This window comes from Manis pentadactyla, chromosome 9 (assembly GCF_030020395.1).
Source record: "Manis pentadactyla isolate mManPen7 chromosome 9, mManPen7.hap1, whole genome shotgun sequence".
Lineage (NCBI taxonomy): Eukaryota > Metazoa > Chordata > Mammalia > Pholidota > Manidae > Manis > Manis pentadactyla.
In genome coordinates this window covers 67,866,241-67,894,084 of record NC_080027.1, presented here as the reverse complement: position 1 = coordinate 67,894,084, position 27,844 = coordinate 67,866,241, and the positions used below count along the sequence as shown (strand labels likewise).

General features: G+C 36.9%; 1 protein-coding gene across 1 annotated transcript in view; it reads right to left on the bottom strand.

Annotated features, from left to right (window-relative positions):
- Positions 1 to 2,102: 2,102 nt before the first annotated feature.
- Positions 2,103 to 27,844, bottom strand: part of BBOX1 (gamma-butyrobetaine hydroxylase 1) — a 54,154-nt gene continuing 28,412 nt past the window's right edge. The window contains exons 5-8 of the mRNA XM_036879073.2: positions 15,576 to 15,681; positions 9,666 to 9,862; positions 3,984 to 4,150; positions 2,103 to 2,630 (exon numbers count right to left, since the gene is read on the bottom strand). Of these exons, the coding sequence (XP_036734968.1) occupies positions 2,470 to 2,630; positions 3,984 to 4,150; positions 9,666 to 9,862; positions 15,576 to 15,681 (631 nt within the window). The 3' untranslated portion in view covers positions 2,103 to 2,469. The remainder of the gene's footprint in view (positions 2,631 to 3,983; positions 4,151 to 9,665; positions 9,863 to 15,575; positions 15,682 to 27,844) is intronic.

Below are 27,844 nucleotides of genomic sequence, written 5' to 3'. Positions count from 1 at the left end.
TTGTATTTAAAAAAATAAACAGCCACAAAACATGACAGTGACTATTACCATCCGAGGAGTTTGGGGAAAAAAATGCTTTACATGAGCTTTACATCATCCTCATGTCTTGCCAGTGGCTTTCAGCCCCACGGAAGTTCACTGTGGGTTCAGTCTGACCAAAGAAATGATAGTGGAACATTCTTGGGGTGAAAAGGTTATACCCAACTTTATTCCCACACTGGCACATCAATCACTAAAATACTGTCCACTCAGAGCGAGTCTGCACACAGCAAGCCAGTCTCTGCCTCTGGGCCCCTCTGCCTGCACAGCCATCCTCTGAGCCTCTGTCCTCAGTGCTGCCACCACTCCAGCCCCGGCCCTCCTGCAGCCATGCAGCCGTGCCACCATGTGGTGCAGAGCACTGGGCAGATCTCTTTATATAGAGTCAATAGCAACGTATTGCCCACATGTGTGTAGTGAGCTGGACGACCAGGGCCAGGTGAGAATCCTGGCCACAGGAACTTTCATTTTATTCACACCTAATAAACATTTTATGTGATAAGAACTGTTATTAGTCTCATTTGTAGATAGAAATTTCCAAGGCTTATGAGAAAAAGTTATTTGACCAAAGACTGAGTGACTGTCATCATTACCATCTGAACCTAGGCACCAAATCCCAGAATTTGCAACACTGCTAGTCTATTATTCTCTCTTATGTGCTAGGTGTTTTGTCTTAATTCTCTGAGCCTCTTAACTTGGAAAGTCACTTTCCCACCTTTCCCTGTAAAGCTACTATTAAATCTCATTTAACTCAAACTTTGAGCTTCAAATGAAGCTTTCATGAATCCCCTTTCTCTGTCTTGATTGTCATCTTATAAACACTCTGTTAGCCTAACATCATCCTTATCTGTTCCCTTACCAGACTATAAGCAGGCACATCTCAAGTTTTTTTGTGTCCCAAGTCTAGCAGAGTGCCTTATATTAACACATATGTGACAAATATCTGCTGAATGAGTAAAAGTATAGTAAGTCACTTTAGCTTGGCAAGGGCCTGGAATTTAGATACTCTAAATGGATGGAACTAGGGTCACTCTGGAAAATTGTTTGTCTTTAGGTATTCAGTGCTGCTTCTCAGAATGGGGTCCTGCCCCTATTGAACTCACCTGTTTTCATTCTATCAGTGTCTCAGGAGAGATGGTACCGAGACTCAACCCAGTTAAATTCAAAGGAATCAAACATGTGTGATGTATTACTGTAACTCCAACCAAACCAGATCATAGGAAAGGACAGTGAAGGGCCCAGAAAGGAACAATGTCTGCGCTAGTGATGTGGACTTACTACCAGAGTTGAGTCAGAGGGGTGTGCTGATCTGGGCTTGGGGCACTCTTGATGCAGACTCCCAGTACACAGTCACACTGCAGGTGTGATGCAAGTTAAACATGGATGGACATAGTGTTTCTATTGACTTTAAGGCTACAGGTAGAGGTGACAGTGATGAAGACCTTCAAAATAGGAGGCTTGGCTAAGGCCCAAAAGAGATGGACTAAAAATCTATGTACAGATTGTCAGAAAATGGTAATGCTGAGATTTCTCTTTTTAGCAGGGTAGAGAAGGGACTGGTCTCAACAGGAGTGGAACTTCCATCACTTGCAGTGGCATCTGTGTCCCACCGTTGGGGACAAGTCAGTGGCCATGGAAAAAGCCAAAACCAACAGGTGAAGCTGTCTAGGGGTTAGCAGACATTGTGTCTGTTTATAAGTGGTACATGCATCCTGGCTCTACCTTTCTTAGTTATCAGCTGAAGGCAAGGAATGAGAACTGATTCATGGACAGGTGTAAGCTATGCTGGCAGTTCTGAGGAGTATTTATTTAGGATAAGAGAAGATTAGGGAGCTTGGATTTTCTCTTAATTTGGCATGCTTAGGTTTGGTGTCATAATTCAGGTATTAAAGGAAATGTTGAGATCACCAGGTTGTAGGGGCCTAGAAATTTGGATAATAGAATTCTGTAATAAAAGTGAATAAAACAGATCTTTGAAAGTATGAAGATTTTTTGCAAGTGTGCTAAAGACAGTCATATGCATTGATGAAAAATGAGTCTGTAGGAAACAGAGAAGAAACATATTTTATTTGAGACAAGTTTATTTGAAACACAAGCTGTATGTTAAAAAAGGCTTTATTTGAAGAAAAGTTTTATTTGCTATGAAACTTTAGTCATTCTAGAGATTCTCACATATGGGCAAAAGAAATTAGATCATACATGCAATAGAACAGAAGGAATGCTTTATGTGGAAAGAGGAGAACACTGCTACAACATCTAAGTTGGCATTGTGTATGATTACAAAGAAAATTTGTGAGAAAGATGACATGTTCAGTGTTAAAGAAATCAATTATGTAAATGCCAGAGATCATGGTCTCTAAAGAGAAATGACATTGCCATATCTTACAAAATACGATCATTGAAATCTTCCTGAAATGACAGACAGGAGACTCAGTTTCTATTCTGGACACTCTGCCTTAAGATCCGAAGCCTCGACATTACCACATCCCAGTCGGCATACGCGCCCTCTAGATGGCGGGAAATCTCAGTGCCTGCTTCATAGCTGCGCCGGCCATGCAGTAAGCGCCAGTTATCAAAAGTAATCACATCACCTAGACAGAAGATATTTTCAGTATGAATAATTTTGTGTTTGTGCCAAAAATTGTTTGCAGAGTTAGAAAATGCACAAAAATATCATTGTTTGCATATCTCACATCAAGAAATGATATGTTCATTTCTTTGCATAAAACTGTACATTTATTTTTTTCACACAGATCAGGCCACTGGTTGCAAACCACTTTGGACCTTTTGACACTTAAACTACATAGTTTGGCAGGCTCCCGTAGACACTTTTATCTCTTACTTAAAATATCTGTGCAAAACTTTTGAATTGTTTTTCCTGATTGTTACTACTGTACTTAGAAATGGTTCTTTCCAATTTAAAAGCTTTAAGTAATTATAAGGATGGTGACATTCTTGGTGCGCCTTTTATGCTCCTATTTTATGTACATTGTTTCTAAGCTTCATAAAAATCCTGAAGAGTATTATCTCAATTTTTTCATACATGAGGAAATAGAGGGTCTAAGATGTGGAGGGATTTTCCCAAAAGTACACTGCCATTAAATGGTGGAGCTTGGATACCAACTCCTACTTTTCAGTGTTTTTTTGCTATGGTATTTCCATTTTACATATTATTGCTCTTAAAATCAACCTGCTGTGACTACATAGTAGAGGACTTAAGGAGATTTCTAGTGTTATTTTATTATGCCAAAAATCAATTAAAAATAACCACAAGAGAAAAGAATCTTCTATTTGGCCAAATTGATAGCAGATAAAAATTATACTTTTTACTATAGCTATCAAAAGCCTCAAGTTTAATGTCATTTTACTGAGTAGGGATGGTCCAGAAAAACCCAATGCTTTCTAATTCCTTTATTTTAAGTAGCTGGAATATTTCAAGCACTACATTATTTCAGGTAGCAATATCTTTGCCAGATCAGAGAAGCTAAATGAGGAAACATTACTCATGCACTTCAGAGTGAGAATCTTGGGGATAATTTTATTCATTTACCAAAGTAGAATTAAGTACCTGCCTCAGTTTGGATTGCCTGTCCAACAAGATAGAAAGCATAAGTCATCACTCTTGAAACCAGACATGAGGCTTCATTTGCTTATAGCTTGTCTTTCAAATAGTTATGCTTTAGGTTGGAGGGTATTATTAAATTGTGGTGTGTTTAAATATTACCTAGGAGCTTGTTAAAAATGAATATGTTTAAGTCTGGAGAGTCAGTAGAATGGGGGCAGCAGCCAGGAGTCTTCTGGTTAAGCAAGTCGACTACTCACAAAGATTCTGCTGAGTGTTCCACATGATTTACTTAGGAAAGGCACCTCTAGATAGTGTTCTAAACAGCTAAAGTTGAAGAAAATCTATCCTTTCAGTTGTCTGAGAAAAAGTGTTTACTGACCTGGATCCATCTTGAAAGTGAACTTGGATTCTTTACAGTTCATGAGGTCAACAAACTCCTTCAGAGCAGCATAAAAAGGCTGAATTCTTTCAACAGGTACATCAAATATTGTGTCTCTAGTTGCATTATTGAAGTTGATGCGAACCACTTGGCCTTTATCATCTAATCTATTTTTTTAAGAGAAAAAGTTAAAATATGCAAGTTATGAAGTACCTATTTACATTTTTAGAGGTCAATTCATCTTGGGAGATGTTTGGGAATGCAGTATTAAAGAATCCAAATACATGTACAGAAGGTGTGAAAGTTTCCTTGGTACAGTGTATACATTTGTTTTTTCATTCATTTCTTTAACAGTTATTTTTTGAAATTTTACTTCATAAGTGTCAGAATGAGTCAAACTGATTTAAAATATATGCTACAGAGAGATTCCAGTTAAACAATTTTTTTTTATGTTTAGGGAAACCAATTCTTTCCTCATTCTTTAAAACAGTAGGCTTTACATATTAAACTATATTTTATGTTACAAACTCATAGGTCAATTGCTTTATATGTTTCCTCTATTGGGGTTTGAAGTATGATTTTACTGGAGCATGATTGGAAAGAAACATCTAATTTTTAAAAATTTAAACTTCATTGTTCTCACTCTGTCCTTAGTTTACAGATGGGGAAACTGAGGCACAGGGAAAAAAGTATCTAGCCTGAGGTATGTTCCTTGAATCTTTCTATCTACACTATGCATCTTAGTAGGTAGGCTTCTAGAAGACCAACAGTCTGTCTCATTTAATGTTGTATTTCTAGCATTTAACATACAGCCTGGATATAACAGGGAGTTAATAAATATTTGTTGCATATACAACTCTTTATATTTTTTTCTGTAGCTGGGGAGAGTGCCGAGGTCTTTTTAGTACCTGGCAGATTCCAATATTGCGATTCTATATATTTTCTTAGATTACTATTTGTGATCATGACAATATAAGATTTCAATGCTTTCAGTGTAAGACAAGACATCATTATATCTGAATTGAAGCTATGCTGGTTATAATTAGCAAGGTATGAGCATCAGTGAGGCAAAAGGAAATTTTTTTTTAAGTTTATTGGGAAGAAAGATTTTCATCCAGTCCTAAAGCATCAACCAAATTTATTTTTCTTTAGGTAAAAACAGGAGGGACAGTAGGTAAATGCCTGGGTTTACTCCTGGGATTACCCCTTGGCCAGCCCTGGAGGTGGTATTATGAGCCAACACCTGACTGGAATCGAGGCCTGATGGGTCAAACCAAGCAGACTTTCATGTGTGCCAGGGCTTGGTGACACAGATATGGGGTCTGGATCTTACTTAACTGATCAACCACGAAGAGTGAGCCATTATCAAGTCAGGGTATAGGAGGAGCAATATGATTGCTCGTGATCTATAGACTGTGGTGCTCTGGGTCCTGCGCTTTGTGCCCCAGATTAATATCCAGTCCTCTGAGCCAGTGGCCATTGTAATGGTAAACTCCATGAAGGGGTATTAGCTGCAACTTTTGCCTATGGGATAGTGACAGAAAACTACCGATTAAATCCACACTGGGGAAAGAACATGAGAGGAAGGAACAGGTCTTTGCATAAGCAATGAAGGGCCCTTTCCTGTCTACCCATCCCTCCACATAAAGAATACTCTGTGGCCTGCAGGTGTGGCTTTATGAACAAAGAATCAAGGAAAAGGTCAGTCAGAATGAGAGACTATGGACCTTCAGGTTTGAGTGGCATGAAGGACCATACTTGACTTTTCAATTCTCCTGTTAGAGAAACACACTGGTTTCTGACCCCTTTCACAGTTTCTGAGGCCATTTTGCCTTTTATCTTCAAGATTCTAGTCCTCCTACTCCTGACCCACGGTGCCCTCCTCTCCCTGTGTTATTTCCTGTACATATAACAATGATACCCTCTGTGCCATCCTTCATGATGTCATGGCTTTGAACTTCTTGGGGGCGTCTTCCCTCCTGGCCACTCGAACAATGTTTCTTTTTTCATTACCACCATAATTCCTTGATGGGGATGGTTATGCTAGTTATGACTCTTTTAGAGTCCATTTATGTATCTTCACATGTCAGCGACAAGAACATTGTGATTCATTAGTTTAAGGACACATCATAACTGCACACCCCTTGGTACATTGTATTAAACATCATCCATTTCCAAGAGTTCACATACATGGACAAAAGCAATCAGTTTTCTGTTCATGTGCATGTATAACAGCTTCTCTCTACCCTCTCCATCAGGTATTTACTTTCTGAGAAAACAAGACCCAAATTTATTAGTTAGCATTCTCAGCAATAACATGGGGGAGTAGAAAGCAAATTTAGTTATAAGGTATACAGAAGGCATTATTGTGAGGATGGACGAATGTTAGAGGAGATGAGTGGCTGGCATCTTAAAGACTAACCCAAAATACAAAATTGAGTCTTAGTAAGCAGGCAATTCTGTGTACAGTGACAGAGTGAGAGGAAGGTCCCAATGCAGGGTTATGTGCTGAGGAAGGTCAGAAAGCCCCCCAAATGAGGAATAACTGCCTATTTATTAGCTATACATAAAGGGCAGGCATTTAAATATAAACCAGCCACACAGCAGCTGCAAATCAGCAAAATCAAAATGTCATCAGTGATCAGCCAACAGAAAAACCCAGTGAAATGAGTGTAGAATCGTCGGCTACCCAGAGCACTGGTGCCGTGAATACTCATTAGTGACATTATTAAGTACCATTGACAGTTGAGATATTTCACAGACCTGCTCCAACTTGTGGGAATGTAACTATGGTGTTGCTCACCACATCACATTTTATGGGGACCTACAGAGAAAATTTATTTCAGATTTTAGAAGCATCTGAAATCTTGTAAACCGATTATGTTCCTTCCTTGCTTTGGTCTCTACAAACTCAGAGCTGACATTGAAATCTATCACCAGCGAATGTGTTGGACTTCATGAAATTTCAGCTAGCTAAAAATTTATTCTGCCCTTTTTGAGCCAAGTGGTAGGGCATCTGTATCTTATCTCCATAGTTCCCATTTCAGTTGTCATGGTAGGCGATACTATCCTTCCCTTTCTCCTGAAAAACAGATGGCAGCTTACTAAGCATAAGTCACTTGGCCAAGATTGTACCTCCAGCAAGCATCGGAATTGTATTCATGTGACTGAACTTGCAACCACTAGGATGCCCTGCTATAGCTTAATCTTGGCTTTACTATTGTCATCCTAGTTTCTTTATTTGTATAGCTTTTATTATGCTGAATTATACCTAACTATGTCAGCAGCCTCCAAGATCTTTTCATACTGGATAGGACATAGACATCTCCAAAGAGTCAAAAAATTTAACCACAAGGAAAATTAAATTAACCCGAACTCTCTGGAGACCAAGGCCCTCACTAACTGAAAACCCTCTTTGTTTCATCTCCTGTTGTTAAAAACATATTTTTAAGTGTATCAACATCAATACACTGGTATTCTCTAGGGATATCCCCAGGACCTTGAAATTGGGCAGATTCTGGAATTTTACTACAAAAAATAACAAAGCCAAATCATGATTCAGCTGATGAACATTCAGTTAATCTCACTCAGAGAGTTTTTTTTCCACTCTGTTCACTACTAGTCTTGCAGAATCTGCAGTTACATTGTGCCACAACAAAATTACAATTTGCCATAGGATTTTAAGATAATTTTGGAATTGTTAAAACTAGGAATCCAAACGTCGTGTCTTCTCTTCCCCCCCTTGATGACTAACCTCTCAGAGAATGTTATTCTGAACTAGAATTTATTCTTGATGTCTGTCTTTTCTCTCGCACCCTTCATCCAATCTTTCAGGAAAATCTGCTGATTTGGCTCAACCTACATGCTGAAACAGACCCTTCTCCACAGAGCTGCCACCCCTTGGCCACTGTCTCTGAGGCACTGTCCCTCCAGGCTGCAGTCCGGCAGCGGCCTCCTAAACTGGTCTTCCTGTTCCTGCTCCTGCTCTTCCCTCTGTTCCACACAGCAGACAGGGGACTCATTTAAAATGTAAATAAATATATGTATGTGTAAATGTCATTCTATTGGTCAAAATCCTGCAGCAGCTTGTTTCATTAAGAGTGAAGGCCAATGTACTTAGAATGGCTAACAAACTTTCCATTACATGACCTTACCCCATTTGAGCTTCTGTTTTAATAGTCTGTTCCACTCAGGCCTCCTTCCTATCCATTGAACACACCAGACATGTTCTGCGGGCTTTCTTAGGACCTTTACTCTACCTGTTTCTGGAAACTGTCTCTTCCGGGCAGGCTCCCTTACCCTTTTAAGTTTTTGTTTAAACATCACTTACTCAGTAAAGCTTTTCCTTTCCACGCTTTTACTGAGGCAAGTCCATGCTCCCTAGTTCTTTGGCTTTACAGATTCTCTTTATCTTGCCCTACTTTTCATTTTTTCTTAAGCACTTAAAAATGTTTTAACAGTCATTGTAAGTTACTCATGTGCTTTAAAATGTCTAACTCTCTCTTCTCTCATCAGACTGGAAGCTTCATGAGGGCACAGATCTTTGTTTCGTCCACTGATGCATCTGAATCACCAAAAAAACTGGCTGTCCTCGACAAATATTTGTCGAATGAATAAATGCAGGCCATACTGTATATAAAACAGCTGAGTTAGTGTTTTGGGGAATTTGATCACTTATTAAATTAGTTTATTTTCATATTATATAGCTATTTCTCCTACAAGAAGGGTATAAACTGAATTTTAAAATCGGAACACCCCAAAATTCATTCTCATGATTAAATAAATCACATCCTAGAAATACAAGACACTTCTCAAATAAGAGGATACATTTGCAGTGTTTGCAGGTACTTGGAAAAATTCTGGTGAAATAATGTTAATGAAAAAAAAAGAACACAGAACATTCTGTGTAGGCAACACATGGTTTCTGTTGGCACCAATCTGGGGTTACAACCCTGTTTCATTCTTAGCCCATGTGGTTCCAATGAGGCTGGACTTACTCCCGAGATGAACATGTGATCCAGGAATGGCCAATCACAATTCTCTGACGGCCTGGCCTGCTCCTGCTCATCCCTCTGTTCCACGCAGCAGACAGGGTGATCCATTTAAAATGTAAAAATAAATGGCTTCAAGGATAAATTTGGATGAAAGTTGGGTAGTGAGTCATCTAGCTTTGTTGTAGTTATTGGGAAATGAGTGATTTCTGTGTGATGTGATTAACCATCTCTAAGAAGAATGAAAACTTAAAGGTTCTAGTGATTATCTTTGAAAATGAAGTCAACCCAGAGGATGGCAAATCTAAAAGGTGATGTAAAGAGAGATCAATATCATATGACATAATTTAATTCCTGTATCTACCTAATTTGGGTTAGATTCTTTTACTTTTAACTGAAAAAATTCTGACTGGTACAATCATGCTTATAATTATGTAGAACTTGTATTTGAAAAATGAAGTTTAGATGAACTCTTAGTTGCAGCTCTTATATTAATTAAGAACAGATTTCATGGAATTTGATAAAGAATTTTTAATGATTTTTTCTCTTTTCTTCTAAAATTGGATTAAACTGTTAGTTAAAAGTAAAGGTCTGGTGTTAACCAAAGATTTGTGGTGTTTAAGCTTTAAGTTAATGAAGTTTTTGCTGTCAACAGTTTTATTGCTATGAGACATTTATAAATAGTACTTACTCTATAATTTTGTGTTTGGATTGTACAGAGAAATCACAGTAATCCACTCCAATGTCTGTAAAGTCCACAAAGGTCGAGGACAAAATCTGAAATGCCTGAGGATTTTTTTCTTTGAGTTTTCGGCATACATTAAACCCATCTACAATTTCTGAATCACCGCCAGTGACTGTTTGTTTTATGCAGTGCAGAAGCTGAACCTACAAAGAGAAATGGAGAAATGTGTTTTAAAATGATGCACATTTTTTTCATCCTGTGTTAAAGAAAGATTCAGAAAGATACGAGTGCACTAACATCAGCAAATTTTAAAAAAATTTGTCTCTTTGTGTCAGCAGAGGAAGCAGGTGGAAGAAAAGTTGTTTGTAATTAACACTTTATAGTTTAAACATTGTTATAGCTGGAGACATGGGGACAGGCATGATAATGTTCATTAGTAAACAAAAGGAATAGATCAGAATAGCTGCAGGGAGTGAACACTTTATGTTGGAGTATTTATGCACTTCCTGTCGGCTTTACATGGGAGGTGGCATTTAATCTGGGCAAAGGAGGGTGGATAAGATTTCAAATATGCAGAATAGGATGGAGAGAGCAAATCAGGTGACAGTGATAATGTGTATGCAAACATGCACACTTCATTGGGTTTCAAAAACTTTGGCTGTTACAGAGTTACAGTAGTGGGTTACAACTGGGAATAGTAGCCAGTTAGAATGGTGATTTGGCACCTCATCCTGGAGAGTCTTACATGAAGTTGTTGAATGAAGACTTAGATGAAGAAGTTTTAAATAATTTAGATGTTAGTGTTTCTCTTGTGGGCAGAGGGGAATCGTTAAACCCTCTTGAATAGGGATGTAGTCAAGACTGAGTTGAAGAATATTAGTCCAGTGGTGTTACTAATAATAAAAAATTGAATAATTTTTTAATGGGGGAACTAGTGAGAGAGTAACTAGTTGGGGTTTAACAGACCAGTTCAGGTGTAAGGATTAGAAGGGAGTGAGGTATAGTGGGATTATGAGGAGGGATTAAACCCCAAAAACAATGGGAATGAGAAACAAAAAGGATATTGGTTATTTTTAACTAAGATTTAGGGAAAAATGTTCAACATTGTTTCATTTTGAAAAGCACAAAATTTGAAATGGTAAAATGATAAAGATATTCTTTTGACTAGAGCTTATATGACTCCTTTTGGTAAATCAGCATGGGTGGATGATTTTAAATACCTAAATTTAGAGCCCAGTTTTCTGCTAAAGGAAACTAACATGATTCCTTTGTGAAAAATTCATTCTTAGTGAAATAAAAATAAAAACCAGTGTCTGATTGTTCTTGTAGAAGGAAATGGGCAAATATGATCAAATACCCAGACTAGGGGGTTATCAATGGGAATGGGAAAAATACCGTAAATGGGTTACTGCTTATTTCCATAGATGGTCTGGCACAAGGCTGTCCATTAGAACTTCCTGCAATGATGGAAATATTCTATGTTGCACTATAAATACAGGAGTCATTAGTCCTGTGTGGCTATTGTTCACTTAAAATGTGCTAGTGTGCACTTGAAATGTGGTTAGTGACTGAGGAACTGAATTTTTATTTTACTTAATCTTAAGTAAGTTAAAAGTTAAACAGTCACATATTACTAGTGAATACTCTATTAGATAGATAAGAACACAAATCCTTCCTGCCTCGCAAAACCACACATATTTTCTCAATATTTAAAATTTTATGCAGAGTTCTTCTGTGTCAGGTACATTTATTAATTCCTTGTAACAGTCCTTAGATTTTGATGCTTTCATCGCCATTTCATAGATGAAGAAACTGAGACCTAGAGGTGAAAAAACTGTCCCCCCCAGCTATTAAGAACTGAGGTAATACATGGTAAAACTTAAATTCAAACCTTGGCCTTTTGCTTCAAAATCCTCATATAGGAAGTTCTTTTCCTATAAAGAGAAAAAACCCTTTATGGTGCACTTAATAATTCAGTATTGTGTGTGTATGTGTGCTTTGTAAAATTAAACTTCTGTTTCAGGTCAATGATGCCTTGTTTTTTGATGTTAGGAGAAAACTGGTCTAAATTAATAATGGAGCTAACGAGGCACAAACACTCAATTATAAAATGGTAACAGCGGTGAAAGTACAGCATAGGAAATATAGTCAATAATACGGTAATATCTTTGTTGACAGATGGCAAGTACAACTATTGTGATAAGCATTTAGTAATGCATATAATTATTGAATCACTATGTTGTACACCTGAAACTAATATAATATTGTATATCCTCTATATTTGAAATAAAAACAATCTAAATGTTAAAAAGCAAAAATTATATAAGAATAGTTCTGTCCTTAAACTGAGGCCAGCTTTTTTTAAACTCAAAAAAATATGTGCATAAATTGACTAGGTCATTGTGGAAAATCATCTCATCAACAGGACAATGAAGGGTAACGAAGCATAATTAACAAGAAGATGAAACGAAATGTCAGCCTCAAATCTAGCAAACTCCAAGAAGGCAAAAGATAGCCTATTTCTGTCTTTGGGGGAATCAGTGTTATTTTTATTTATTTATTTTTTGATTTTTAAAAATTGAAGTACAGTTAATATACAATATTATATTGGTTTCAAGTAGACAACATAGTGATTCAACAGTTATACACATTATTAAATCCTCACCCCAACTAGTGTAGTTGCTATCTGTCAACACTGAAAGATGTTACAGAACTATTGACTGTATTCTTTATGCTGTACTTTCATCCCTGTGACTAATTTATATTATGAATGAGATTTTGTGCCCCTTTATCCCCTTCATCTGTTTCACCCATCTACCACAACCCCTCCTATGGTAACCATGAGCCTTCTCAGTGTCTACAAGTTTACTGCTATTTTTTTCATTTTGTTTTGTTTTGTTTTATTTTTAGATTCCCCATATAAGTGAAATCATATGGAATTTGTCTTTCTCCACCTGGCTTATTTCATTTAGCTTAATGCCCTCTCGGTCCATCCATGTTGTCACAAATGGTAGGATTTCTTTCATTTTTTTATGGCCGAATAATATCCCATTGTATATATATGTACCACATCTATCGATTCATCTATTGATGGATACTTTGGTTGCTTCCATATTTTGGCTGTTATAAATAATGTAGCAATAAACATAGGGGTGTATCTATCTTTTTGAATCAGAGATTTTGTTTTATTCAGGTTAATTCCTAGATGTGGAGTTACGGTTATATGGTATTTCTGAATCAGTGTTCTTTAAAATCTTTAAAAATTTTTCCATAATGAAGTCACACATATTTCAAATATAAGTCTCTCTGAAAGATCAGATGTCTTTTGCGGAGGGCAAGGCCAAGTTCTAATCTTCTTGTATATGTATACATTTTAACGTGATCTCATGAAGGAGAAAAGATCATGGACCTGGACAACCCCTTCACCACGAATTCAAATGGTAAATATATGCCTGATACCTATAAAAAGCAAATTTATTTCATGTAAGCCATTCAGAACCAAAAATATTTTCTTCCTAAATGTTACTTCACGGCGGCATGTGACTTTTGGCCTAGAAAAAGAGAGCAAAGCAACATTTGTGTTTCATTAAAACTGTGTCTCCTTTTCTCTGCCCCACATGATCCAAACTGATCAAACTGTTTATTATCCAGATCAGTTCATCTGTACTGAAAAGAAAATGGACTTATTTTGTTACAAAAAAACTTCAAAATTTGGTACAAAACCCCCTGAATAATTCCAAATGAAAACATGAACAATAGCACAAACTGGTGCCTGCATTTTAATTATTCTTCTACTAGAATTGAAGTATTTTAGGAATCATCTTTTATTAAAAATCTCCCAGTAAGTCGTAGCTTTGGGTATTTCATTTGCTGGTGGAGATGGGTCAAATGTTGTGGCATTTCGTCACTTCTTTATATTGTATCTGTGAAGTCTCTAGTATGTGCAAGATACAGAAAAGTATGCAATTAAAAAGTCTAACTCAAGACCAGTAGGGTGTGGTGAAAACTAGGTGGAGGCCTGGGTTCAAGTCAAATGTCCTATTAGATACAACCCTGTGAAAGTATTTGACCTTTCTGTGCATTCCTTTCTCATCTAACGTAAAAAGGCGTGATCTGTTCTGTTGTTAAGGATTGCTAAGGGAGTGTTCAGTCGGGTCAGATAAAGTCTTTTAAGTAAAAATGCTTTGAAGAAGCTGTGACAGAATGTTATGAATAGCATTTTACTAGACTTCAGGAATATTTGTGAAGTTACTTAATCACTTTTCCTTAGGCTTTCAATTTTTTACCCAGAAACAAACCCTAAGCTCCTAAAAAGTAGCATATAATTTAAACATTCAAATGGAATCTTCAGTTTTCCAGACTGATTTTTAAAACTTAATTCCATCCCACTTCTCCAACCTAGCACTGGCACATGGGCTGATTAGCTTGGCTTTTAACCCCCAGTGTTTAAGAGAATATCTGGAGCACATTTAGAACAAATCGCATTGTATCTCCCCCAACTTCCATCTCCACCCAGAAAGGTGACTGTTGAAGTCATTGCACTGTCATCATTTAGTTCGAAGAAATCATGTGATTTTTATATCTATAATCAACAAAATAATTTAAAACATGTGAAGTTAAATACCAGACTTGCTTAGTTAATATTGGCAATGACAAGGGGTAAGAATAAGGGCTCAAAAAAAACTTGTTCAAGTCAACATGATGAAGAAAACAGACTAATTTTGATTTTGGCTGATTTCACCTTCATTAACTAGAAAATTGCCCACAATTTCTATTTTCATTAACTTTTGAAGGTATTGATTTTTGTGTGGTTATTTCATTTAGTCCTATTTAGCTCTAAATATAGGAACAACCTATCTTTTTAAAAGTAATTTCCTGACCATTTATTTCTTGGTTTAGCAAAATGATGGTTTTGTAAATATGTTGCTCGTTTAGTGAAATGACAACACTGTAAAAATGTAGTGGAAAAGTGTCCTTCCAGGAATTCCCCTGGAGGACTTGTAGTTTTGTGCTGACAATCTCCTCTTGATGAGGATATCATCTCTCTCCTTGATGAGGAATCTGATAGATGGGAGAGTCAACTATTTCCGAAAACAGCCATGGTTATGCAGCTTCTTGCATTCCCACCAATTTGTAGCACATCTTTGCAGTTTCTCCCATAGAAGGGGGTCTATTTCCTCATTTCTTGAATATCGGCAAAACTTATGACCCGCTTTGACCAATAAAACATGGCAGTAGCCCAGATTTCAAGAGGCCTTGTATGTTTTGACTTGCTCTCTGGAAGTTCTGCCAGCTGCCATGTGCTTAAACCTGGGCTAGGCTTCCTGAAGATGATACATCAGGTGGAGCAGAGACAGCCTTCTTAGCTGAAGTCCACGTAGGTCAAGCAGTCCCTAGCCGACTGCAGCTGCAGAACTGCCCATCTGAACACAGCTTGAATTGCAAAACACGTGCTAAGTAAATGACGATTCTTTTAAGGCATTAAATTATGCCATGGGTTTTATGCAGCAATAGCTAACAAATATGAATGATGGCCATGGGACTTTGTGGGAAAAACCCTCCATGTGCTCCTTGGTTTCATTTTCTATTTGACTCTCTTGGGAAGGGTACATGTGTAAAAAGACTTCAAAATGTACTGTGATCATAAAATCTGTTGTGGCAAAGCAAAAAGTGCCAAGGAAGTTTCCAGGAAGAAACAAATAAATGTTTAAAAAACATTCATAAAAATCTTCTATACCTTGGGAATGTGAGGCTATTCAGAATTTAGGCAGAGAAGTTTTTGTTTTTGGATTGTTATTTGAAGAAAGACCTACGTAAGACAAGTTAGCTAATGAAAAAGATAACTTTTAGACTCTAAGTATAGGAGGATGTTGGTCCTTGGCCTGTCTTGTGGAAATACGCAGAGGCTCACCTTACCCCAGGTGGATGATGGAGGGCTGGGTAATCCGTGTGAAAGCTCAGCTTCCCAGTTGTGTAAGCCACATTGTTTGCATCAATTTTGTCTTGCACTTGCCAAGTATGTCTGCAAAATACAAGAAGCATATGTTTAAAGGGCTGTCACCGAGCCAGAGGAAATGTGTTAGAATGAACTTGAGACATGGGGGAAATGGCAACTTTTCATTTTATGAAATAATTACCATAGTGACTATGATCTGGGAAGACAGTCTGACCTTTCTTTGTCCAAAGTAACGATTTCAGAATCAGCATCTCCTCATTTACACATTAGTCTACCCTACAGAGTTTGTAAAGAGGTGTATATGGAATTGTAGTTTCTACTTCTTAATAGCTGAATCAACTAAAAAAAAAGATTTATTGAGGTAAAGTTCACATAATATAAACTGAACCACTTTAAAGTGAACAAATTCAGTGGCGTTTATTACATTCACAATGTTTGTAGCTGCTGTCTATCTAGTTTCAAAACATGTCCATCGCTCCAAACTAAAACCTCTTCTCCATTAATCAGTTTCTTCCCATCCTGCCTTCCTCCCAGTCCCTGGCAAACACCAACGCACTTTCTGTGTCTTTGGACTTACCTATTTTGGATATTTAATATAAACAGAGTCATATGCTATGTGACCTCTTGTCTGGTGTCTTTCACTTAACAATATTTTTGAGATTGTGTGAGGTACATGTGTGACATAAATTTCATAAAATGCATCCATGACATAGCATGTGTTGTGACTTCATTCTGATGTATGGTTGAATAATGTTCTATTATGCGAATATACCACTATTTTGTGGTGTTTGTACACATTCATATTTAATGGCTAGATACACTAATTCATTGGGAGTTGCAAACAGTAAAATACCAAATTAACAATTTCTTTTTTATCAATTGGACTACATTTCAAAAGATCCACTTTGCCTCATGAACTACTTGGGTTCCCCATATAATATCTTACAAAGGGATGATGAGATAAAGGTTGATTCTTTCCCTTTATTTACTATTTTGCAATGAAATGGATAAGTTTTCTACCAGACCAAGATGAATAACTAGCTTTTTTTTTAAAACACGATTGTTGAAAAACTACTGAGACTAGATAGAGGTAATGGTTTCACAACATTGTCAGTGTACTAAATGACACAGAATTGTACACTGTAAAATGGTTATGTTATGTCAATTTTACCACCATTACAAAAAAAGTGGCTTGACCTAAAAGTTAAAAAGTGTTAATTAAGAAAAGAGGTAGGGATAGCTGGAAACTCTGGCAAAAAAGAAGCCTATATTCAGATTTTGTAAGGCTTTTCCCCTCAGAAGATGTAGACAATGGGTAACTGGAAGGAAGCTATATTTCAAAATAAACCAAAGCTGTTTTTAAAAAATGTCACCATATATGCATGTCATTTTATTGCTGTTACAATGTCCAGTTGTTAATTTACGTTCACATTCATCAAATCATTTTTCAATAAATGTGTATATTGAATATCTCTTCTATTCCAGGCATTGTCTAAGCATTAGAAACACAGTAAGTTACAACAAAGACAAATAAGTAATTACAAAATCTAATATCAGATAGAGATAAATGCTACAAAGAAAGTAAAACAAGGTAAGGTGAGTAGTATTGGGGTCCAGGAGAATGTCATGGCAGAGATGGTTCTTTGGGAAGTGCTCTAGAAAGACCTGGAATTTTTCATAGAAACCCAAGTAAAATAAGGGAAGGGGGAATGTGAGTTTCTGGAAGATGTATTTTAGGCAGAGGAATCTGAAGGGGAAAGGTAAGGCTTCTTCCCCATTCTCTGGGATTGAGGTTGAAACTAGCCATTTTGCTGTTTTTCTCTCTCTTAAATTTAAGGTGGGAGCCTAGTATATCTTTCATTAAAGGTTAAAAAGCCAAGAACTGGAAAATAAGTGGAAGGAGAAGAGGAGTACAGATACTGCAACTCATTTCAAGTATGAGTCGAGCTATCCATTATATTGTAGTGACTGTAGTCAAGACATAGATGTTCTTTCTGAAGTTCAAGTCACTTCATGGTTCCTGCATAATACAGATTCAGACTGTTGTCAACATCAGCATTCCAAGAATAATCAACATGTAAGAAGAGATTTAAGGATACATAAAGAATAGTTTCATGGAGTTGTAGAATACATAGTCTCTTCCAAGAAGGAGATGCTTTTGACACTGTCAGTAGGAAATTATTATATTCATATTTTCTTTTCAAGAGTGTTGATGGTTTTGTATTGATTCATCTATATTTGCTTTCCTGGTTCCCCCTATGATCAAAAGTAAACGAATTGAATTTTCCTGCATCCAAGAGCTGGCTGAGATTCAAAATGCAAGCTGTAGCCAGGGAACAGATCTTTTCTTTGTTTGACATTAACTGGCTTCTATAGCGATGGAGCCTGTGACTTGGCTTCATCACAGCAGTTCTATAGCCCTCGGAGCTAACTGGCAGGAGATGATAAACATTTTTTAGCCCTAAAGTGTCTTAGGCACGGTATAGGAAATGTAGCCTAAAACTCTATGCTCACACATAATGATAAATCCCAGGAAAGGAGCTTGCCAATTCCAATCATAAAACATTCTCCTAATAACTATAGCATAAGTCTGGAAAAATCCTAGAAATGTCACTTGGTCTACCTTTCTACCTCCCTATAGAAATTACTCATGCCAAGAATGCTGCTGCTGATTGTCTGTGACTCTGAGCTTTCACTTCTCCTTCTCAAATCCAAATGAAAATAGAAGAAATGATCCATTGGCCTTTGGACAAACTTTTCTTAAAAGCCCACCTGTGGGGTCTCAGTGAGATGATGGTGTTTTTATATGCACCTTTCATCAGAGACAGACACTAATGTTGTTCTAAGTAAAGCAACAACTCAGGTATATGATCAAGAGCTGTCATAACTTAAGCAAAGGTGCAGGACCAGAGTTTCTAAAATGGAGAAAGCAGGCCGAGCACAGCATCTTAATCCAAGAGTATAGACAAGCTCAGTATTATGCTGGGATAAGTAACTGAAACTATACAGCCAATCCTGTTTTTGCCAAAAATATTATTTTAAGCAAACCTAAGTATTTCCAGTGAGCTACTCATGTCACCAATATGTACTTCAATTCATGACTTTAAAGAGAATTTTTTTTTTTGGGGGGTGACTATTACTTATTTTATTTTAGTTTGGTATCATTAATATAAAATCATATGGGCAACATTGTGGTTACTAGATTCCCCCCATTATCAAGTCCCCACTACGTACCCCATTACAGTCATTGTTCATCAACATAGTAAGATGCTATAGTGTCACTACTTGTCTTCTCTGTGCTATACTGCCCTCCCCGTGCCCCACCCCTAAGTTATGTGTGCTAATTGTAATGCCCCTTATTCCCCTTCTCCCTCCCTTCCCATCCATCCTCCCCAGTTCCTTTCCCTTTGGTAACTGTTAGTCCATTCTTGGGTTCTGTGAGTCTGCTTCTGTTTTATTCCTTCAATGTTTGCTTTGTTCTTATGCTGCACAGATGAGTGAAATCATTTGATATTTGTCTTTCTCTGCCTGGCTTATTTCACTGAGCATAATGCCCTCTAGCTCCATCCATGTTGTTGCAAATGATAGGATTTGTTTTCTTATGGCTGAATAATATTCCATTGTGTATATGTACCACATCTTCTTTATCCATTCACCTACTGATGGACCCTTAGGTTGCTTCCATTTCTTGGCTATTGTAAATAGTGCTGCAATAAACATAGGGGTGCATATGTCTTTTTGAAACTGGGTTCCTATATTCTTAGGGCAAATTCCTAGGAGTGGAATTCCTGGGTCAAATGAAAAGAGAATATTTTATGGGCTTGATTTGAATACTAATTCACTAGCTTCAATCAAGTTTAGATGGACAATCATAGATATTCATTATATTTTATGATAATAATTGTGTTTTGTGACAAATTTGAATCTTTTGGTGTTCATGGGATGCTTAAATATATTTTTTGCTGGATTTGTTCTTTATACCCTTGGTAGTAGATTTTACACTCTTTTGATTAGTGGTTCACACTTGGAAAAGCATGCTGGATTATTTGTAATCTTTTTCTTTTTCGATGTACTATTTATTTGAAAAGATGTTCTGTAACTGCAACCTGGATTTATTATCACCAGCAGCTGCAATCTCTAGCCTTGGCCTGCTGAAAACTCTTCTCATCAGATTATGGAAGAATGCACTCTTTTGAATATCATTACTTATCCTATTGGATCCAAAACAAAATGCTCATATTTTATTTTTATTTTTTAAGTTTTAACATGGAAAATGATCTCCCAGGTAAAACAAGTGAAGCATAGTTAACCATACAAGGAATATCATGTGCATTATTTCTAACTATAGTTGTGACATATCCACATAGGCCTTCCCAGATACAGTCACTCCCAAGAGCTCCAGATATTTATGTTTCCATTATTACTTATTAGACATGTACAATGGTCCAGGAACTGAGGATGCAGAAGTGAGTAGAATAGAAATAGATACTTTTGCCTCATGGAATTTATAGTCTATAAGGAATGTAAATTGGTGTGGTTTATCTTCCTAAGCTAAAGTACACTGTGTTAAAAGAGTGAAGAAATGAAGATTAAATGGAGACCTGAAGATTGAGTAGGATTTACTTGCAAGGGCAAAGGTTCTTGCAGACAGAAGAAATAGCAGTGAGAAGGTCCAGCAGAGGGAAAGCACCTGGCCTATTACAGAAGTGAGAGAAGTTCAGTATGGCTGGAGAGGGGATGGTTTTCTCGATGGCTATTCTTGGCTTCTTCCCTTCAAATTTCTGCTTCACTTTTTGTTCTGTAAAGTCTTACCAAAAAAATCTCATTATCCGAGGGAACTAGAGTTCAAATATATTCTTTATCTTACAGCATTTAACCTACTGACAAAAATGTTTGTTGAATAAAGACATTTGAAACTTTTCATATGCCCAAAAACTACCGTAGGGCAATGTGAGAATAGCAATTAAGCATAGGAGGGAATTTTCACATTCCAATGTAGGTGAGCACAAGAAACAAAGCTTACCAGACAAAGCTCCCTTCCATGATGAAGCTTCCTTCTGAGAAAAGACTCCAAACTGAGCAGTACAGAAACAATAAAGACAAAGGAAAAAGAAGGTCCAGGGAAAAGTGGAGGAGAGGAACCAGGGGTATTTAGAATGTTATCAGCCACTTTTTGAAATATAACTTAAAACAAGTTTAAGTTACAAAAAGTTTCTGCATCATATCTCCTTTTAATAGTTAAGAAAACAAATTCTATGTAAACACTAGCAACATAAAATGATTAAGGTTTAGTCTTATAAAGCTATTTTAAGGAAAAAAAGAGGATAAATAGCAAAATAGCATACCTACAACAACACATGCTAGAAGGATATGTGCCCAAAAGATATTTTTAATTCTATTTTTTCATTCTAACTCCTATTTTCTATTTATAGCTACTCCTAATGACTCTAAAAGACTTAAATAAAATGCTATGTTATGTGAATTCAGGAAAAAAATTTAAGAATTATTAAAAATGAAGACTAGATGAGAAGGAATACAAGACTGAATAAGCATAACAGAGAATGCCTATAGTAACTGGAAGGCAAAAAGGAGAAAAATTTTAATGTCAGAAAAAGCAAGAGTTAAGGATTTGAGAGAAAGTAATAAATTAAGAGGCAAGGCAAAGAAGATTTAATATATGCATAATAGGAATCCTCAAAAGAAGACACCCAAAGTAATGAACTGAACAAATACCAAAAATAACAATCCAAAAATAAAAAAATTCTTGAAAAAAAAAATTGAAACCATACTGTAAGATGAAACCACAGACATCCTGAGAAAGATGTCCTAGAACAATTCACACCAAGAAAGTCAGCAAAATTATCAATCTTAAAAGAAAAATAACTTTTGGGTATCCAGGTAAAAATATCAAATTGCTTATGAAAAAAAGAAAATTAAATCACCAGTAAAACCATAGTGACCTATTAAAAATGCTGTGAGCCAAGAATTTTATATTCAGTCAAGCTGATTTTCAAGTATAAAGGCTGCAAACTGCTATCAATATGCAATAATTCAGAGAAATTGTTCCCATGGGTACTTCCTGAGGGACGAACAGGAGCATGGGCTTCAGACAGCTGAAATAAACAGAGATAAACTGACCTTGCACTGGTGCTGAGTACTAAATTTATATTTACTCACAGAGCTAATTGTAGGGGAGAAAAAAAGATAGCAATCAATTAAGAAAAATTGGGACCAAACTGTGGTGCCAAGAGATGCCCACTTGGGTGATAATACTTTAAACCAGGAAAACAAGCTAGGATTTCTGTAATATTCAGGATAGCGGTTACATTTGGGGAGAAAAAAGAGGTTGTGATTGGTTGAGATATGGTGGATGGTTTCTGGAGTGGATGGCAATGTCACATTTCCTGACCTGGATGGTGTTTAAGAGAATTTGCCTTAAAATAATTCATTAAGCTATATACTGTTTTTTTTGGTGATAGTTCTGTATTTGTATCGTATTTTACTGTGAGAAGTGTTTTCTACATTTATTTTTAAAGGTTAATAATACTCCAAGTAATAAAAATAAAGACAGGTAATGATAGAAAGATGACAACTAAAAGCATAAAGAAAATTGTTACAGCAGTTTATTTTCAACAAAGTCCCAAAGGCCTTCATTATGAAAAACTAAGAAGGCAGTGCACTGCAAAAGAATAATAATAATAGTTTATTAATTTATTTATACTTTAATTAAATTAATGTTTTAATTTCACATCAAGCATATTTAGAAGTTTTCTGGGCGGGAGGTCAAATTGTGCTTATTTCATCAGAACAAGAATTGGATGCTAATTTAGATTTTTAATATAAAAGATTAAAATATAAACTTTATCTTCTCTTGTGACAAGTTATCTGATTCTTTGTCAACTGTCATTATCTCTTTGCATGAACAGTTGGCTATAAATTGAACTTAATAGAGGGGTAGGGAATGAATATTCACTATGATTTCATTTGAGGACTTTCCATTTAATACTGTTAAAGTGTTGCCTTGCATCTGAGCTATGAATGTGAGTAAGTCACATTTGGCAGCCAGCAATTATGATGGCATTAGGAACTATGGGAGAAATGCTGGATAACAATAAACTGCCACAAAAGCATGATGTACAGGTAATATTGCAGACTGTTGAGTTTAGTAAACTTGGGTTTGCAGCCTGATTCTATGGCCTCAGTTTCCTTACTTTTAAATGGGAATAATGTGTCTTAACAGAACTGTGAAGATTCAAGATAATGACTGTGTAGCAATGAGCTCAATACTTAGCATATAAAAGGTACATCATAGAAAATTATGTTCACCCATTTCAATAACAACTAACTGTCCTTGCTGCACAGAGTATAACCAAAGAGACAATAGGGGTCAGAAGGCTTGTGGAGAAGTAGTTGACTTACTAGGGTCTCTTAAATTTCCTGAAGTGATTTCTAGAGGAGCATAAGGCAGAAATTATTTCACCTTTCATTCATGAGATGACCTCATACCCAAGTGGTTGTTGGCAATAACTTTCCTGAGAAACTTAATATTATAAAGGGAACTCCAGGGACTGGCTCTTGGCTGATAACATAAGCCAGAGTTCATAATAGGCGAGAGAACATAGCTTGTTAGTCTGTGTAGGAAACCCTAATACTCTCAAGAATACACATTTTAAAGGTTTTCCTCCAATTACACAAACCCTATGGTCAGTACAACATCTAAAATAACTCGTTAAGAAATCCCAGTGTGGACTTTTTGCAAAGTCAGATGGAATTAAAACCAAGATCAGAGCTCAGACAGGTTTTCCTTGTTTTCTTCCCAAGTCTGAATTGCCACTAGGTTGGTTTTTCAAAAACTCGAAGCCATTTTTATTCAAGAAGAGCTGTGTGGCTTTCTCAAGCAATTTCTTGGCTAGAAACGTCAACAGAATGGGGGAAACTTGTTTTTTTCTTTCCCTGGTTAAGTCCCTACAAATGTTTTCTGGTAACATGTATATCAAGCAAGTAGCTGCTTCAAAGTCAAATATGGAGGTAGTTCTAATGGTAGGAGCAATTTCTAAGGAGCCAGAAAGTCAAGGAATAATATGTTTTTCACTCATACACCTTCAATCTCGAATGCAACTCTGTGTGTGAAATGCTGCTGGGCTGCCTTACAGAAATGCTAGCAGGAGTCTAGTGAGTGCTGGAAAGCGTATATACTTGTACTTCCCAGAGGCCATTTCAATACTGTTAATACTTAACTAACCTGGCTGGTGTATTTGACAAACAGCCCACTGGAAACATTCTCGGTTTGACATTATTTTATTCATCTGATGAAGCTTGAAAACAAGGTGCTCATGCACTTGCAAAACTGGGTGGCAGTAGTAACATTTTACATTTTTCCAGCAAACTTTCATCCAAAGACCTCAGTGGGCATGACAAGTATTAAAATACCTCTGTAGAAAGAGAGAAGAAAGTCCTCAGTAGAGGAGAGTGATAGGGCTCCAGGAAATTACATGAAAAGCCCAGCTTGCCTTCTTACCTACAGCCATCAGTGAAGCCATGATCAAACTCTGTTTCTGTCTTGGTCCTGTGGGCCCTTCTCTGGGAAGTAATGCAATACAGACCCTCTGAGGTGCTGGGTCCTCAATTCTTTCCTACACTTTTTGGAACAAAGAGTTCTAAATTATTTATTTATATTTTTCTACTATAATGTGTGGCCTTTTACATTTTATTTAGCAGCTATACAGCTTCCATGTTTGTCCCCACAAGATAAGCTTTGACTACTATCAAGATTCACAAGTTTCATTTACCCTTTTTCCTCATGGTCGCTGTCTTTACTTTAATTCTGATGCTGGTATTTCAGAAAAACACATTTTCACAGTCACTTCATTATTCTTATTCATCTAACATCACTACAGGTGTTAGTGCAATTGGCTTATGCCAGCAAAGGAAAGATTCTTAGCAGGAAAACTGAAGCTTTTGGGCTCTATTTGGGAGAGAAGGCAGCCTTGCTAGCTAAGGGTGAAATCCATGTTCTCTTTGGCTTGCTGTTCTGATGAAGAAGGGTTACTCAGTACTGCTCATAATGTTAAGATTCTAGCTAAGGACTAATAAATGTCAGCAATGCTAAGAAATAATTTTTGGTGTCTTGGCCAAATGGACGTCTTCAATATCTTAGCATATATTTATTTTCACTTAAATTTCTTGAGAGAAAACTGTTTCAGGCACCTAACTAATTCTAAAGATATAATCCTGATTAAGCCACTACGTCTGCCTGCAAGGAGCTCTGTGTCAGTGGCAACGGGGCAGCACATCTCATCCTCAAAGGTGACCCAACTAGTAGTTACAAGCAAGAGAACAATATTGGAGGTAAACACTTAAAAAAAATGACACTGAATTCACTTCCTCTTTTTGTGTCACACACACACAGACCTCAAATGATGAGCTTGCGTAAATAAGAATATCCTGACATAGCCAGTTTATTTAGTTGTCTAACTAATTGGAAAAGGAATATTTTCAGGGTAAGATCTTGCCTTTTGAGGAAAGACCATCTGGGCTTCTCAGTGTTTTCTTATGAGAATTTACAGCCTCAAAAAACCATGACCAGCAAGCCTTACCACAACCAGCAAACAGACAGTGGTGCTATCTTCCAGCAGAGTTGCTCATTTTCTTTCCCACAGCATGCATTACTACTAAAAGTAGGATCTTCAACAAAAAATATAAATTGCCTTGCTAGGGGTTATGACTATGTGGAAAAGAGGAGAATTTCCACTTTTCTTTCCTGATGGGCCACTCAGCAAAACTGGCTCATCTGCATGAGGACTAAAATATCTGTTTTGTTGTATTATGATGCCTGGGCTGGTAGTGATCTCACAGAGCAGAGCCTGGGAGAGGGCTCATCTTCCCTGGATCTGCAGAGGCTGCCAGATTAAGGGATGTGGTGGCTGGAACGGAGCAGGGGAAGGTTAGTCCAATAAGTGAGAAGAGCAAGAAAAGGCCCAAAGCAGCCCAAACCAAACCAGAGGAGGACTTGGCACAGGACACGGTTTCTGCAGGCAGAGTAAAGGCTGGGAGATGCACAGCAAGGGAGACGCACGGAGGAAAGGGGTTCCTAGGAAGGGAGGGAAGCAGTCCTGTCCAAACAACCAAGAAAGGAACTGTGGCTGCGACTGTCCGTTCCCAGCTCTCTTTGGTTGGATGACTAGGGATGAGAAGAAAGGCACAAGAAAAAGACATCTTTCATCTGATTTGGATTAGCTTGGGGATGGCGAGGAGGGGTTGTGTGACATTACATAGTCTTGGTTAAATATGATTTTACCCATTCTACATCTCCTTACACTGTGGTAGCCTAAGTAAATTTCAAGGCATTTGGCTTCATTTTCTTGAGTGGCCATATTATTACCAGGATATTGACCCACCTTCACCATGCTTTTACCATGTTGGCAGAGCATCACCCTTCACTAGCTTTTCACTACTGTAGGTGTATATTGATCATCATGTTCCCTCATTTGTAGTGCCAAAAGTCCAGGGTTGCTTTTCAGTCAGTTTCTTGATTTTATGTAATTTTTGTCAGTCCAGATTATTTAGATAAAGTCAACTCAGGTATTTATATCCATCCAAATGCAATAATCACCAGAGATATTTTTAATAAAGTATAAATCAAAATCTAATTCAGAACAAAATGCCTAGCTAGCACAGTGCCTTGCACACAGCAGTGATCAAGGAATAGTTGTTGCATAGATTAGTAAAATAATGATACCGCTGATCAAGACATTCTTTGTGATTGAGAGCAATTATATTTTACTCCAGAGTTTTTCTGTGAGATGCATTCCTGAAAATATTCTAACTTGGTGCAATCGTTAAGGATGGCAGTATATAGGAAGAGTATAGTGTACAATGAGTGTTTCCCATCAGGTTAAATAATGCCATGAAATTCAGATAATTTATTCAACAAATCATTGATTTATTGGAGAGTCAGGCACATGGAATGAGGCTTTTGGCCCCACTCTTTAAATACTACGTTGCTCTAAACCAAAGGTTGAAATCCTCCTGAAAAGATCATGTTTTTTACACACTGTTCCATATGTACAGATATTAGACAAAATTGACAATGAGAGTTTCTTTACCAACTCTTAATTCTTCTCTCCCAGAAAAGCTTTCTTCACCAAGGACTGCTGAGTAACCAAGGTTGCTGAGTAATTCATATGGTTGAATGAAAGAAATATCATTTAAATGATGCACTGACAGAATAATGACAAGCATCTGAGAAACTATAGATGTGGAAATGACGTATACTTTTGTCCTCAAAGCTACTATCATTTTGATTAAGTAGTGGCATGTAATTTTATGATTATGAATTATTCTAATAATTATTGCATTCAGCTGTTGCTTTATAGTCCTTTAAAAACATCTAGGTGTGCCTTTATTCATTATACATTTATTCCTTCCCTACTACATATTAAGACTGCCCCCAACACTGCCATCTACTGTTGTTATTCATCCATCCAACCATTTAATAAATGAGGTGACAGCCAAGAACCAAAGGTAGATAATTTTCACTTTAGATTGATGCAATGCAAATTCTCAAGCTAGTGACCCAATTCAAATGGAAAAGTGCTAGGTGGATATTTTCCCAAGGAAGACATCTATAAAGTAGCACAAAGCTATTATCGATTTTGGCATCTAAGGAAGAGCAGATACCAGGCTACCTGAAAAATGTACATGGAAAGCAAAATTTACCTTTATCCTGCCCCACTTTCCTTTCTCTCTGTCTCTCTCCCATCTTGGGCAGTCCTTCTTCTCCACTATTTTTTGCCTTCATTTATTCACTCCATTCACTCACTTACCAACCAATTATTATTCTTTTTTCTTTTTCTTTTTCTTTTTTGAGAAGGCATCTCTCATATTTATTGTTAACAACAATAAAATTCTGTATAGAGGACTCAATGCACAATCATTAATCAACTCCAAGCCTAATTCTCAACAGTCTCCAATCTTCTGAAGCATAACGAACAAGTTCTTACATGGTGAACAAATTCTTACATAGTGAATAAGTTCTTACATGGTGAACAGTGCAAGGGCAGTCATCACAGAAACTTTTGGTTTTGATCACGCATTATGAACTATAAACAATCAGGTCAAATATGAATATTCGTTTGATTTTTATACTTGATTTATATGTGAATCCCACATTTCTCCCTTATTATTATTATTATTATTATTTTTAATAAAATGCTGAAGGTAGGTAGAT